Raw genomic sequence first — 14,039 nt, 5'->3', positions numbered from 1 at the left:
TTCAAAGTGAGCTTAGCTCGGTGCACTTCATCTTGCGTACTCTGATTTGTCAATTCCCGTACAGATCAACCTCTTTTCACCGTACAAATAGTGTGCTCATTACTGCCCGACCAAGCCTCACCCTACTGAATTGGGTTAGCTTCACTCTCCAGTCTCGACGTCACCAGCCTCCAAAGCGTTGCAACCGCCCACTTCTTTTTTCTAGTTCTTCGATCTTGCAGTGCAAGGGGATCCTCAGGACCCAGAGCGCCAGAGTGTCATCGATCCTCCCCCCCCTCGAGGATCGCTTAACCAGTCAGTGCCTCGCTCAATCCACGGCTTTTAGTCGATCATCAGTCCACTGATCCAGATCTCGAACCGGTTGCAGGTTCCACCCAACCCTCGTCGGTCTCTCTTCCGTCGCATCCCGTCGCATCCCGTCGCACCCTCTACCACACGTCACTCCTGCGCAAAAAAGTTCTGTCTTAGAAAGGATTCCGACCGTCCTTCTCCGTGAAATTCTCTTCTCATATCCTCCCTTTCTCCTTCCTCCTTCCTTTCACTTGAAGCCCTCGCGACAACAGCGATCAACTTAGTCACCATGCATCGCACCTATTCTATGCGCCAGTCGCGCGTTCCCACCGCCTCACAGATCGAAAACCCTCCCCCGCCATTGTCCTCTACCAAGTCGAACAGACTGTTCGGTAAAGGAGGTTTCGGTGCGTGTTCATCGTTGAGGCTTGCGAGCCTCAATCATCGTCTGCTCCCATCCTGCTAACACGATTAAGGTACAGGCCATGCCTTGCGCAAGAACGCCGCCGGCGCGTTCGGGCCAGACCTAGCCCGGAAGCTCTCTCAGCTGGTCAAAATGGAGAAGAACGTCATGCGCAGCATGGAGATGGTCTCCAGGGAGCGCATGGAGACTGCTGTATGTTATGGCCTTTGTTCAGTTGCCTTGTCAATACTCTGCTAACGTCCTCAGCAACAACTCTCCATCTGGGGCGAGAACTGCGACGAGGATGTGTCCGATATCACTGACAAGCTCGGTGTCTTGCTCTACGAGATTGGAGAGCTGGAGGATCTATTCGTTGATCGCTACGACCAGTACCGTGTTACTATCAAGAGCATCCGCAACATCGAAGCTTCCGTCCAGCCTAGTCGTGACCGTGGGTTTTCCCTGCATTCTAATGCCGCATCATGGGTACTGATGGCGCATCCATTCCACAGGCAAGCAGAAGATTACCGATGAGATCGCCAAGCTCAAGTACAAGGACCCCAACTCTCCCCGCATCGTAGTTTTGGAGCAGGAGCTGGTCCGCGCAGAAGCCGAGTCGCTCGTCGCCGAGGCCCAGCTTTCCAACATCACCCGCGAGAAGCTCAAGGCCGCGTTCCAGTACCAATTCGATGCGCTCCGTGAGCACTGCGAGAAGGTGGCTCTGATCGCCGGCTACGGCAAGCACCTGTTGGACCTGATTGACGATACGCCGGTTACCCCCGGTGAGACCCGTCACGCCTACGACGGCTATGATGCCAGCAAGGCCATCATCCAGGACTGTGAGGAGGCGCTCGCCAATTGGGTCACCTCCAAGGCATCCGTCAAGTCTGCTTTGTCCACTCGCTCCCGCACCCTGTCGCAGCGTCGTCGCGAGGGAGTGAACAAGAACCGCGAGGGAGTAGATCTCTCTGGCCAGGACCAGCCTCTGGGTCGTGACTCATGGGTGCCAGCGGACCAGCATTCGTCCTACCACCACGATGAAGATGGTGAGGAAGTTGCCAGTACCCTGGACGATGAGACTCGGGGTCGAGAAGAGGAGAGAGAGCCCGTCACAGCCGGCTAAGGAGGCTCTTGAATGCGCGAGATGGCCCACCTACCAAGGAGTAGATGGTCCGGTTGATAATATTACGATCATTAAGGTTCCTGGAGTACGCTACTAATTCTGTGATTTGGTTTATTCATATTGCCCCCATCGAGATTCCCGCTTGATGTGTTATTGTTATGCCATCAATATGTTCTTCTTTCTTTCACCCCCGATGAATTACTTATGATTAATCGAGTTCCAATGACGATACTTATCCTGCAAAACAGAACATAATATCCAGGCGTGCACCAGAGGGGGAGAATTTGTACGAGGTCAAGCCTGCGATGCAACGGGATAGGTCTTTTCGCGGGAGGTTCCTTTTACTGTCTAATCGACTAATGTAATACTATACCACTTGCCTGTTTGACGGTGATGGGGAGGTACATGATTTGTCTTGTGGTTTCTGGTTGTGTTTCGTCTTGGTTGCAGTCATGTTGTTTAGGATCTGAGTAGTAATCAATTGACTTGCGAACGTTGCTTGATTCTTGTTCAAGGACTACAGGATGATTGGGGAACATGTAGTATATCTTTTTGTGTCAACACGGGCATCTAGCCGAGCGAAGTGAGCGCACCGCACTCATCTAGAACATTACAGTGACAATCCAAATCATGCATTACGTCTCAACTAAAACACCCTAAATCGATATTATACGATACTCAAGCCTCCACAATGGTCTTTGTGTCAAGGCTGAGCTTAGATCACGGCGGGAATCCTCGGCCGAGTCACCATCAGCATCCAATCGACGCCATTTTTGCGCCTATTGACCAATTCGCGACATTGCACCTTTGCAAAACAACTTCAATCGAAACTCCATCGATGGCTTTCCCTTCGGCTCGCTTGACAACTTTCACTATTGACTCGGAGATCCTCCATCATACATAAATACCGAAACGCACCCATGGCCTGGCTTTGCCTCGTGCATCGCGTGATGAGCAGACGTCGCTACGGTGGTCGCGCCGACCAGACTGCGGAAGATGACGGTGGGAGTGGATAGTCGGGGAATTGAGACGTATGTCTGATCTACGCATGGGCTTCATAATATGTTTCCTGCTCTGCGGATTCTGAGGCTCACTTCGTGCAGTTTCTTTTCGTGGTATCGGTAAGTTGCTTTATGGCTCTCAGAGGTGAATCCAAACGGGTCAATTGCATAATGGGTTGTATACTTCTGGGTGTGGAATACTGCGATTCTCAACACGGCCATGGTCCTATACAACTACGGGGTCGGCAGGCCCTTCTGGTATGCAACCGGCTGCTCCTCGATGATTGTATGCTCTGCACACCTGAGCATCATTCTGATTCCGTGCTGTTACCTGCAGCGAAGACGCTCACTGTCAACGAAGTAGGCTCTATCGTGGGTCTATGTGACCTGCTGTTGGCTGCGCAAGAACAAAATGAGTTTGAGGGTAACTACCAAGGCAGACTAGTGACTATGCCCTCGCAGCAGGCGATCTTATTCGGCATCATCCTGCTAGTTTCCAACGTCGGGGCTGCCATTGTGAGTGCAGGGGGAGTGGGTGGAGGCTGTGGTGCTGGAAAGTACTGCAACTTGTAACCAGGCACGGTAGTAGTCGACTGAGGTCAGTGCTTTGTAGAAACAAAAAAAGTAAAGAAAGCTTTGTATCCGTAATAGAACCTACACTCAAGCTAAACCATTAATCCGGTCACTGCACTCCGGGCTGGCTCGAAGCTCCCGCAGAGTCAGCTACCCCAATCCGGCAACCCACCCCGCGACCTGACCTCGTCCCTCAGAACGCCGGAACCTCAGGCAAGAAAGCCGAATTGAACAGGGGATGATGTGATGTCACTCACCTGCCCCTCCCTCACTGCTGCTGCATGCTGCACGGGACTTTGACTCTGGCCTAAGGCCATTTACGACCGGGGAAGGCCACCAGAACGGAGCCTGAGTCACGCTATCCAGCGACCCGAGTTATACTCTCGCAGTCAATATCACCCGCACCCGGATCGATGATCATCTATCTCCTCAACCGACTGTCCAACCAGAAGCAACTTGAAATTAAAGACCGTTGCTCGATCCGGATTAGGCGCTGCAGAAAATACCAGTTTCAGGATCAGGCTGACAACTCAAATCCGGGAGCGAGTGTGTGATTTGGTTTCAAGATGGCGCAATTTTCTTGAGGGGGGGAGGATCATCGACGCCAATCAATTGAGGAGAGAATCCTATTTCATCGAAAAACTGTCATTTGGTCTTTTTTTGGTTTCATGCGGGTGAATTTCCCCGTGGGGAGGGAGAGGGTTCTTCTTTCTCACTCTCTCTCTGCCTGGCATGAAATTGCTCAAACTGTAATTCCAGCCTATAAAGTAAATAGGATGCGAGCTGTGGCCCAGAACTTGGACAATCGAATACCCCCAATCTCCCAGGAACTCCGATTTGCGCAGTAGATGATAGAAAGAAACATCACACAGATGCACGAAGCAATGTATATATAGATAGAAAGACAAAACCAAAGCATAACCACAGGATCGAGGTGTCTTGATCCCATCCCTGTCCCCCTGATCGCAAGTGACAACCCCCAAACTCTTGCAGAAACAAACACATGTATATGACCCTCATATACGAAAACATGGTAATCAATGAACCTAGCCTGGGTTTCGCGCGCGCATAAACGCAAGGCACGTAGAAGAAAGGAAAAGTCATTACATCGTCATCCGACTTTCCATCCTAAGACGGATCTTCAGCCTTTCAAAAGCAAAAGGATATGAGAACAAAAACAGATGCGAAGCTACCAGCGTCGCATAAAGGACGAGGTAGAAACCAGTGCTGGTTGAGGTGTACGTATGGTTCTGATATGGCGAGTGGAGATTCAAATGTGGGTTTTCATCGCAATTAATTTTGAATTGGGGCTTCAGTTATCGGTGCCGACGCCCTTCTTTTTGGGCTGGATATGTTTCTGGCCGGGGCCGGTGACGCTAGAACCTTTCGAGGCCAAGGCACTGCTGTCAGTCGGGGGCGGCGCCAGCCGGGTCGAGCTGGCTTCGTGCTTCTCGGTGAGCAGGTTCTTCAGCCATCGATTCTCCATCTCGAGCTGTGCTACGCGGGCCTCCAGTGAGGCGTTCTTCTCCGTCGTCTCGCGCACGGTGCGTTCCAGCGCCTGTTCGCGTTGCTTCTTCTTCATGCGGAACCGGGCACTGGCGGCCGTGTTCCGCCGGCGACGGTCTTCTTCGGTGGCGCGGCGACAGCCCTCTTCTTGACTGAGAGCCGACGCGAGGTGGTCGCCGGGGATCTGTGTGCTGTACTTGGTGTTGGTGATCGCGCCGTTCGGGGGTGATATGGAAGAGGAGACGTCCGATGGAGTCAGCGCCCCAGGGACATGTGCGAGGTCATCGGGAGGCCCATATGAGATGGGAGGGTAGAGTGGGTGAGCTGAATAGGAAAGCATTTGATCTGTTGGGGAGCTGTCAACACCAAAGTATAGAGGTAGACGGCAAAACGATAAGATAAAAGAAAAGCCACAGTAAAACAGGCAAAGAAACAATGAAGCGGAGCAGCAAGATATGGGGCACATGGAAGGGGATCTAGGTACACCAAGGGGTGAGAGCTTGGCTTAAGGGTCCGTTACTGTACTGACAAGGCTCCCGACGTTGTCATTGGTGTGGACGATTGCGTGCTCACATAGAGCATTGCACTCATCGCCAGACGACCACAAGGCACCGGAAATAGATTGGACAAAAGGTGGGAAATCCGATTAGCAACAAAACAGTTCGCGCACGAGAGAAGAAGCGTTTTATCCGAAGAGCTCAGGATCTCCCTTCCCGCAATGATTGATCATTGCTGAGTCGGAGACAGCAGCAAGGGGAGAAAGAGACACAAGGGACATAGGAGACAGGCGGGCACGAGGCGGTTAGAAAAGGAAATAGAACGGTAAAGCCACACATTCCCATCAGGCAGCCAGGTAAGACAATCAATCAATCAAACCGATAGTGATTGGAAACCCATCGACTCCCAGAAACAGAAAGTCGTTTGCTGTTACATGCAGTCCGCAGTAGCTCCAGCATATCCCATCGGAGAGCCGTAGGGCCAGGAATTCGAAAAACGAACCATAAAGCTTGGAAATGGCGCCAACAATGCAACAATAAGAGTCATTGACAATAACTTCGAAGCTTCGAACTTACCATAATGCGGGTATCCTCGCACATCGATCGGACTGCGCTCGTCCTCGATGCTATCATATGAACTGACGGAAAGACCGCCCATCCCCTCGGTCTGGTCGTAATCCATGTTCAAATTCTGAAAGGAGGCCAAAGCTGTCGATTCGGCGTCAAAGGAGTACTGTCGACTCTTGGCCAGGTTGGGATCGTGTCGAGAAAGCAGAAAGTTGAAGTTTTCGAGCCTATCGAAGCTCGAGGCTGTCTGACGAGCGAGGTTTTGCTCATCTGACATTTTGGCAGTGGAGGGCTTTTTAGAGGATTTTTGGCTCCTGTCCTCTAATTTAGGTTCGTTTTATTAAAAGTGTTTTTCTCGACCTAAGGCTTGCCTCCCAATATATGCCGGGTGGCTTGCTTTTCCCCGAACCAACAGAGAATGATAGATGGCCACCACAAGAGCGAGCTGGAGTCAATGTCGAACCCCAGATCAGCCCAGTAGGAGGGGAGAGGTCGGTTCTAGGCAATAAAGGCAAATCGGACCAAACGGTAAGGGAAAATAATTTTTAATATTTTTTTTCTCGTTCTGGCTGCCTGAAGGGGCAAACGTTGGGAGGGTGACTTGTAGCAAAGATAAATTGTTCCGCAATCACTTCATGGTCATGGCATGGCCCGAGACGGCTAGCCACGTACGCAAAAGTGCACGAGTAATCAGACAGAAATAAGACACAATAAGTTTAGTTGAGTGGATCAGACAAGGAAGAAGGGAGAGGGGAGTAAAAGGGAAGGTGGGTGAATGATCATGGATGGAGTGGGAGGCGTTGGAGCAGGAGATGCAGGATCACACAGTAGGGGGAAGGGCCAGTAATAGAGAATCCGAGCATGTATCATCCAAGCAAAAAGATGAGAAAAGAGAGCATCAAACCGGGGGGAGGGAATAAGCACACAGCGAATACGACAAAGTGGTGGTGATCGTCTCATGGCCCGGCCAAGGCTAGCGGATGATCTGATAGAATGGAGAAATGTCGTGATCGCACTCTGTGGTTGGTCAGTTTCGCTACCTCGGGATAGTTCAATCAGCTTCACCGCTTAGTGGCAGAAAGAGTGGAAGGGTGTATGGAAGGAGAGGGAAAGGGAACTATATAGTAAGAATTTCTGCTATCTGGGTGAAAGGGATTTTCCAAAACCTAGAATGTCGAGCGGTTGAGAAGAAGTTCTCGGGAAACTGGAAGAGGGGAAAGTGGGTGTGAAGAAGGAGATATCTGAATGGGCAGGAGACCGAAGGCGGGCGGACGTCAACACAGCGCAAATGCCCACAGCATGGATCCATTGTGCAATTGAAAGCTGGGTGCAATGCGCAGACTGGAAAGGGGAGACGACCCGCTGTTGGGCCCAATCACGGACCCCTTTCAATTCTTCTCAATTTCAATCATTTCCTTCCTGTCACTACGGAGTACATATTCGTCATCAGGTATTTTAGCTACATTTACCTCCAGACGGCAACGCGTACCTGCAACACCTACCGAGTGATCGATCATGGTCAGAAGAGAGCATGGATGAGCGGATTCCAGGTTCCGCAGTGGATAACAACTTCCAACTTTCACCCACCACTTCATCAAGTTCCCAACTGATACTTCCGTGCTTCGAAATCAGAATTCCCGCTTATTCAGGGGAGGCTCTCGGAACTTACATCATCTCGGCTTAGACAGTTCTCACTGGTCGAGCCTGGCCCAGATTATCTTCAGTCCGATTTTACGGTTCAGGACACCCACCAGACTCCACCACTGCTGCAAGAACAAGTGCTGTGTGCTGCTAAGCTCGCAGCCCGAGCGAGCCCTGGGAAATTCTGGGAATGCCTCTCTTTCAATTCTCATTACACGGAGAAAACCGTAGCCACTCGGATGCCTTTGCCACCGATTGCGGTCGACGCCGTTGATTCTTATTAACGAGATGCTGTACCTTTCACTTCTTGGCCAGCCTTCCTCTCAACAATCTATTTTGGTGTCTTTCCACTTTCCACCCTCACAGGGCTCCCTCTCACCGGACGAACCAGGTGCCAATATCTCCCCCCTCCCCGCGCTCCACGTCTTTGTTCAACCGCCGTAGTTTCCCCGAGACTCTTCGAGACTCTCTTTAGGCATTGTCTAGCTATTGACTAGATGGATCGCACAAATCGAGAAGGAAGCTGACTCATCTAATGTTCTTTGGCTTTTCTAAGATCTTTTATCAGGCAGATCCTGCACGATCGTGTCCTTAAGCTCAAGATCGTGGCCTGCTGCTCTATCTTGATCTGATTGTATTGACCGTGTGCGTCGTGCGCCAAAGACAAATCTGGCATGGGATGTATATATTTACACGCCCTGCACTGCTCACAGCGAGGGCTGCTTCTTCATCCTAGCGGTAACTTCTACGGTAGTCCCTGATCGACATTGGTTCTCAGTTCCACGCTACTTTCTCCAACTCCACTGGGTTCGCTTGGCCATTATTCCGCGGACGCTTGACTTCCGTCCGGAGCGGCCCATACTCCATACATTTCCACTATGGCACAGTCCATGCTCTTATTCCCGACGGCCGGTTAACAGCTTCGCGCCACCTGCGTAGTCTACTCTCCCACTAACTCAGCAGTGCAGCTCCTCATCAACGTCTACGACCCAGCAGCAGTTTCACTGAGCGCCTCAGTTGTCCATTTATCCGCTTTTGCTATCTACGGGGAGCGCCGATGTCCATCACGTAGGATTTCTCTTCTAGTTAGAAGTAGTCAGTTGGCCATTGGTGATATGAGCATTGGAAATCGTTATACGTAAGGTCAGGAATCATAGGTTATTGAATGCAGCTTCAGACTGCATGTACCCATCAACTGATCAAGTACAGGAGCTTCTGTACTTGCGGTTCAGGTGGTTGCACTGCTTCGGTCGCGCTCAAGGAGCGACTTCCCGACTAGGCACTCCATTCAACTCGCCCGCCGGCGCCGGCCCCCGCGGGCAATCACATCATTCATCGCTTGGAGAATTGACAGATGCCATTAACTAGACTATGGCGTCTTATTGATGAATATCACGAAGCAGCTGCTTCAAAGCCGATGTGTTTCATCAGGAGACGTTGGTTATATGTCTACTGTCCAATGTGCTCTTCACCATACGACTTCCTAAAAGTAAACTGCCCAGCATGATCATATGTTGATTGATCTTTGCTTCGTGTTGATTGACAGGGACCAAAGCTTATACAACATCGCCCTGCAAGTGTCGGCACGACTATCAGTGCACCCAACGCCATGCTCTGGTAGCATGCAGCAATCTCACCCTCAGAACTGCTATTCACCACCGGCTCGCAACCTCCTCGGTCGCATCATGCGGTGAGTTGCCCATACCCATTTTCAACTAGGATTTCGCATCAGGCCAAGTCCAGTCAATGCGCAAGAATGCTGACGTACTGTCGCGTCCTTAGACCGACGACCCAGCGTCACCGCTCATCGCGGGGCAAAAGCTTTACGCACCGGTTCCAGAATGCGGGGAAGGCTTGATACTATTTGTGTTCTGGAAGTTCCCAATCGAATTCCGCCAGAGCTTAATTGTGTTTATATAAGAGCTCATGTCTGCCGCGGCAACCACCCAGACAGTGGTTACTGGGAGTTTTTGGCACTCCGTACTCCTCAACTTTCTACGAGCAGCGGCCGACGCTTTTTCCAGAAGGGACTACAATACCGGATAGGTCAGGAAAAAGTAGCGTTCACCGTCAAGGAAGAGACTGAAATCATTTCCGGCAATGCTCTTAACGATGTGATGTCCGAAGTGGCAGACGGTCTTCATCCTGATGCTATCCAGAATGCTATCAGGAACATGGACAAGGACTTGAAGATCGCCGAGCTCTGAGGGGTTTTGTATCACTATCGACTCGAGACCCTCGACAAATCGGAAAGGGGTGTTCAGTTGCCGTCCGGGACGGAAGTTGGAAGGGCCGACTCGCCGAGCCTCGACAAATCTCTTTCCAAACTGGCGCGGCATTAATAATCCCTGCCAAAAGGGAACACCAAAATGTCACCAGACAAATAAAAGATCCTAGTCGACACACTTGATCGGGTCTCCTTAACGCCTATTGTTGATGGTGCACATATTCTATGATTTGACTGTCTTTTACCATCGCTTCTGAGCAGTTTGCCTGGACAATTAAGCAGTGCACCACTCGTCTCAAATCCCCTGCACTAAACGGAAGCCGGGCTGCTTTAGAGCGTAAGGCTCGATCCATCCCGCGTAGCGCCGCCTCCATTCGTTTGCCGTTCACCACCCAACCTCTGCTCCCCTGTATATTTGCCTGGTAGGGCTGGTGTCATTCTTTTCTGCCAGACTTCCTGCCTTTCTTTCATCCGTTTGCTTCTTGCTCGTCGTGTTTGGACGAGCGATGCCACCTTCATCGCTTTCTGGTACATGATCGTCTTTACATACCGTCTGCCTCTCAGGTGATCCACCAGGCCCTCTTAGTATGGGCCCGTCTTGTTTCTTGGTTATAGTAGCCGATTGCTTCGTTTAAGCAAAGTCATGCAGAGCCCAGATCCGAGCACCAGTTACTCGGCTTCTTGGCGCGTTCAATCTAGTTCTTCTCGCCCAAGAGACACCTGCTCCAGCAGTGCTCAGGACCTGAACAGCCGGAGGCGGAACCCACTGGTAAGCATTCCTCGTCTTGTTTTGCGATCAAGAAGAGCACGTGAGTAAACATTTGATGCAGGCTTGTGAGACATGTTACAAGAGGAAGATCAAATGCGAAGTCGAAGGGTCTGATACCACTTGTATCCAATGTAAGCGCCGCAATGTAACGTGCAAGTTCACCACAAGAAAAGAGAAACGGGAGACTCTCAAAAGGTGACCATTCTTCTCATGCCGAAACATTTGCTTCTCTGAGACCGGGCTAAGTTTTGTTTAGGACCCAATATGTGAGAACATTAGAAGAACGAGTTAGAAGGACAGAATCTCTGCTTAGAGCTGCTGGCCTCCTAGATGAAGAGCTGTCGCTCCAGGACGATTATCTGAGTGAAGATGAAGAGGATCGTGATAAGGATGTGGAATCCGATGACGAGCTCATTTCTCCATATTTCAGTCCTCGCGGTAGCGCCAGTAGACGCAACTCGGGACCGTCAACTTCAGAAGCTTCGACCGATTTGGCCGATGGACCGCCTCAGGCGTCAAGAGAGAATGGAAAGTCACATATAACGCCCGTATCTCCCAAGGACGGACTACGTACTGTTCTCAAATCTAGCCAGCCTCATGCTCCTCTTTTTGTCCTTGACAATCGGGAGGAATATAGGTACTACGGTACGTCTACGCTTCACCATGCTCCGTCCCATAAGCTCCGACTGATAGATCTCTAGGACGATCCTCATCCATGTCTATCTTATCACGAGAAGGACTCGAATGGATCAAGAGGAAAACTGGTGAGACAAAGCTTGTGAACATCATATTCTCCGATTCCACTCGCGATAACCCATGGGACTACTGGCGGCCGGACGTCTTCCATGACATTTTCACCTCAGAAGTGTTCAAGCCGCTACCTCCTCGAGCAGAGGTATTTGCGTTATTGCGCGATTACTTTCGCACTGTGAATCGGTTGTTTCCACTGTATCATGAAGCGACATTTATGCAGTTAGTAGAGTGGCAGTATACGCAGCAGACATGTGATGATGCCGCTCGATGGGCTAGTATCAACATTCTACTATCTCTGGCCTACGAATATCGGTTCTCCAATTGTCAGAAATCCGAGAAGGATAGGGAGAGGGCATGGCTGTACTACAAGAACGCCATGTCGGTCTTTGTAGAGCTGTCGCTGAGAAGAACAGATCTTCTTAGCATACAAGCTCTTTTGGGCATGGCTCTTTTCCTCCGAGGAAATTCCGGAACCCAGTCCTCCTTGCCGATCATCACGGCTGCTGTACAAGCATGTCATCGCATGGGACTACACCGCAATATTGCGAGGCCTCGCCTTTCCCCTACTGAACAGGAGCAGAGGCGCAGAGTGTTTTGGGTTGCATATATACTTGACCAGAGGTGAGCCAACGCAGCACTTTTTTCTCCCCGCTAAGCTTGTCAGGGAGCAATCTGACTCGCGAGCTTGTCTAGTACGTGTATACGCGCGGGGAGCAGCCCCATCCAGAATCATGAGGACTTCGACGTGGACTTTCCCGCCGATAACACGGAGGATGCATTTGTTCAGTCGACGCACAATTCTTTCTTCCGTCAACTATGTAAAATTACCGTGATCAAGAGTCGGATGTATAGCAAGCTCTACTCTACGAAAGCCCTGCAACACAAGTCGCCGGCGGTAATCTTCCACGACATTCGAGAACTCCACGCAGAACTCGAAGAGTGGAAGAACGCCAATCCCTTCGAATGTCGGTTGAAGAAAAGAGGAACAGGTCAAGACTTTCTGCTTGGTTTCGCATCCGCTGGTCTGCAATTCGTCTACTATAATACCATGCTCATGATTCATCGTCTTCCAGTTTTGCTTCACTTTGCGTCGATGAATCACATCGCACAAGGACACCCTGTGCCGGATCATTACGGCTTGATCTTGAGCGAGGCTAATGCCTCTTCAGAAATTTGCGTACAGGCGGCACGGGATACTCTCAAACTAGTCAACAATCTTCCGTGGGGCGATATTGCATGGATATGGTAAAGCCTCTCCAAGTCGAGGTCTTTTCTCGAAGCTAACATTCCATAGGTCTCTCCTGTATTACGTGTTTCTTGCAGTAATGAACATCTTCGTCAAAATCTTGAAAGACCCTCAACATCCTAAAGCCAAAGAAGACTTGCAGTCTCTCACCATGGCTGCGACCTTCTTTGCAACACTTATACCCGGCGATGGACCTGGTCATTATGCTCGATTCATGACCAAGATGAGTGCTAACTTTGAACGGCTTGCCCGCAACCTTCTCGAGCGGGATCAGAAGGTCATCAAACCCAACGACATGAAAAGCAGTTCGTGCCAGGCCCACAAGAACGAGAACTCCACTGGATCCATGACCACACCAAATCACGCTTCTCACTCTCGTCATCGACGAACCCACCTTGATTCCCAGTCGCGGATTGATCCTTCCTCGGCTACTTCATCCTCTTCTTCAGCGTCTGCTACCAACGATAATACACACCACATCTCGCCAAACATCGAAGGTCTTCCCCAGATCAACTCCTCCGGCTACGTTGTTCCCGACAAGTTTAGTCCGGATATTGAACCCGACACTTTGACCATCTCAACCCCTCCTCTTACCACGACATATCCCCAACAGCCACAAGCACAATCTTCTAATCAATCCGCCACACCAACTCCCCTTCACCTTGCAGGTGCCTCCCAACAGCAACCTTTCGATCTGAATAGTGTCAGTACCGGCTTTTTTCCCGTCTCCGTCAACTCCGACAACTTCAATTTCGCCCAGCCAGGTCTGTGGCAGATCCCCTTGACGGCAGACTGGGAATTGTCGCCCCAGGCTCTAAATGGCATCTTTGGACTCGACTTCAATCATGCTGCGTCGGAGCAACCGCAAGCACAATCGCAACCGGTAGTCGACCCCGACGCCACGCGTGCCATGAGAACACAACCGCTGTCACAGTTCGACCAGCCGAATTTTGGTGGGCAGGCAATGGGCCCAACACCAATGGATCTGGGTCTGCCTTATGGGCCCAACATTGTGCCACAACCGAGTGGTACGTCTCAGGGTCAAACGGGCACTCTTGACGCAGTAGAGCAAGTCATGCAGGCGAACGCGATGTGGATGAACGGCTCATTTCCCGGCCCTTACCCATTTCCAATGTAGATTTGCCGGCTGCCTGGCCTGCTGCTAAATCAGTGCTTGCGGGCAGCATACAATCCTAATAAAGAAAGATCCTCTTCGTGCTTGTATGTAAATGAAGAGGGCGTGACGAAATTATGATCTCTGGGACTTCGCTCATTCTTTTTCACTGGCATAGTCATCGTTTAATGGGTAAAAGCAGAATATACCATACATCAAACAATACTTTTTCTTTTCGTTAGCTCTAATAGCACATAGATGAAAGACATTTCAAGGATAAACCATTGGTCCATGCTTATTCGCTTCACTACTTAAGAATATCAATTGA

General features: G+C 50.6%; 5 protein-coding genes across 5 annotated transcripts; 4 read left to right on the top strand and 1 right to left on the bottom strand.

Annotated features, from left to right (window-relative positions):
- Positions 1 to 580: 580 nt before the first annotated feature.
- BO97DRAFT_425652 (Eisosome component PIL1/LSP1 family protein) lies at positions 581 to 1,817 on the top strand (the record flags this gene model as incomplete). The annotated part of the gene is made up of 4 exons (XM_025697084.1): positions 581 to 698; positions 774 to 907; positions 962 to 1,145; positions 1,207 to 1,817. The coding sequence occupies 4 exons, from the start codon at positions 581 to 583 to the stop codon at positions 1,815 to 1,817; spliced, it is 1,047 nt and encodes a 348-aa protein (XP_025550492.1).
- A 1,172-nt stretch (positions 1,818 to 2,989) lies between these two features.
- BO97DRAFT_425651 (uncharacterized protein) lies at positions 2,990 to 3,391 on the top strand (the record flags this gene model as incomplete). The annotated part of the gene is made up of 1 exon (XM_025697083.1): positions 2,990 to 3,391. The coding sequence occupies one exon, from the start codon at positions 2,990 to 2,992 to the stop codon at positions 3,389 to 3,391; it is 402 nt and encodes a 133-aa protein (XP_025550491.1).
- A 1,208-nt stretch (positions 3,392 to 4,599) lies between these two features.
- BO97DRAFT_101856 (bZIP transcription factor) lies at positions 4,600 to 6,494 on the bottom strand. The gene is made up of 3 exons (XM_025689839.1): positions 6,333 to 6,494; positions 5,971 to 6,272; positions 4,600 to 5,242 (listed from the first exon to the last, which is right to left on the bottom strand). The coding sequence occupies exons 2-3, from the start codon at positions 6,236 to 6,238 to the stop codon at positions 4,704 to 4,706; spliced, it is 807 nt and encodes a 268-aa protein (XP_025550490.1). The 5' UTR covers positions 6,239 to 6,272; positions 6,333 to 6,494; the 3' UTR covers positions 4,600 to 4,703.
- Positions 6,495 to 9,113: 2,619 nt separating this feature from the next.
- BO97DRAFT_478639 (uncharacterized protein) lies at positions 9,114 to 9,809 on the top strand (the record flags this gene model as incomplete). The annotated part of the gene is made up of 2 exons (XM_025700637.1): positions 9,114 to 9,292; positions 9,524 to 9,809. The coding sequence occupies 2 exons, from the start codon at positions 9,114 to 9,116 to the stop codon at positions 9,807 to 9,809; spliced, it is 465 nt and encodes a 154-aa protein (XP_025550489.1).
- Positions 9,810 to 10,013: 204 nt separating this feature from the next.
- Positions 10,014 to 13,905, top strand: BO97DRAFT_392371 (transcription factor domain-containing protein). Its single transcript, XM_025693865.1, has 6 exons — positions 10,014 to 10,598; positions 10,660 to 10,793; positions 10,855 to 11,243; positions 11,300 to 11,972; positions 12,045 to 12,596; positions 12,646 to 13,905. The coding sequence occupies exons 1-6, from the start codon at positions 10,473 to 10,475 to the stop codon at positions 13,733 to 13,735; spliced, it is 2,964 nt and encodes a 987-aa protein (XP_025550488.1). The 5' UTR covers positions 10,014 to 10,472; the 3' UTR covers positions 13,736 to 13,905.
- Positions 13,906 to 14,039: the final 134 nt, after the last annotated feature.

The sequence above is a fragment of the Aspergillus homomorphus genome (genome assembly GCF_003184865.1).
Source record: "Aspergillus homomorphus CBS 101889 unplaced genomic scaffold BO97scaffold_23, whole genome shotgun sequence".
Taxonomy (NCBI): Eukaryota; Fungi; Ascomycota; class Eurotiomycetes; order Eurotiales; family Aspergillaceae; genus Aspergillus; species Aspergillus homomorphus.
The sequence above is the reverse complement of the archived record's forward strand: the minus strand, read 5'-3'. Positions and strand labels throughout refer to the sequence as shown.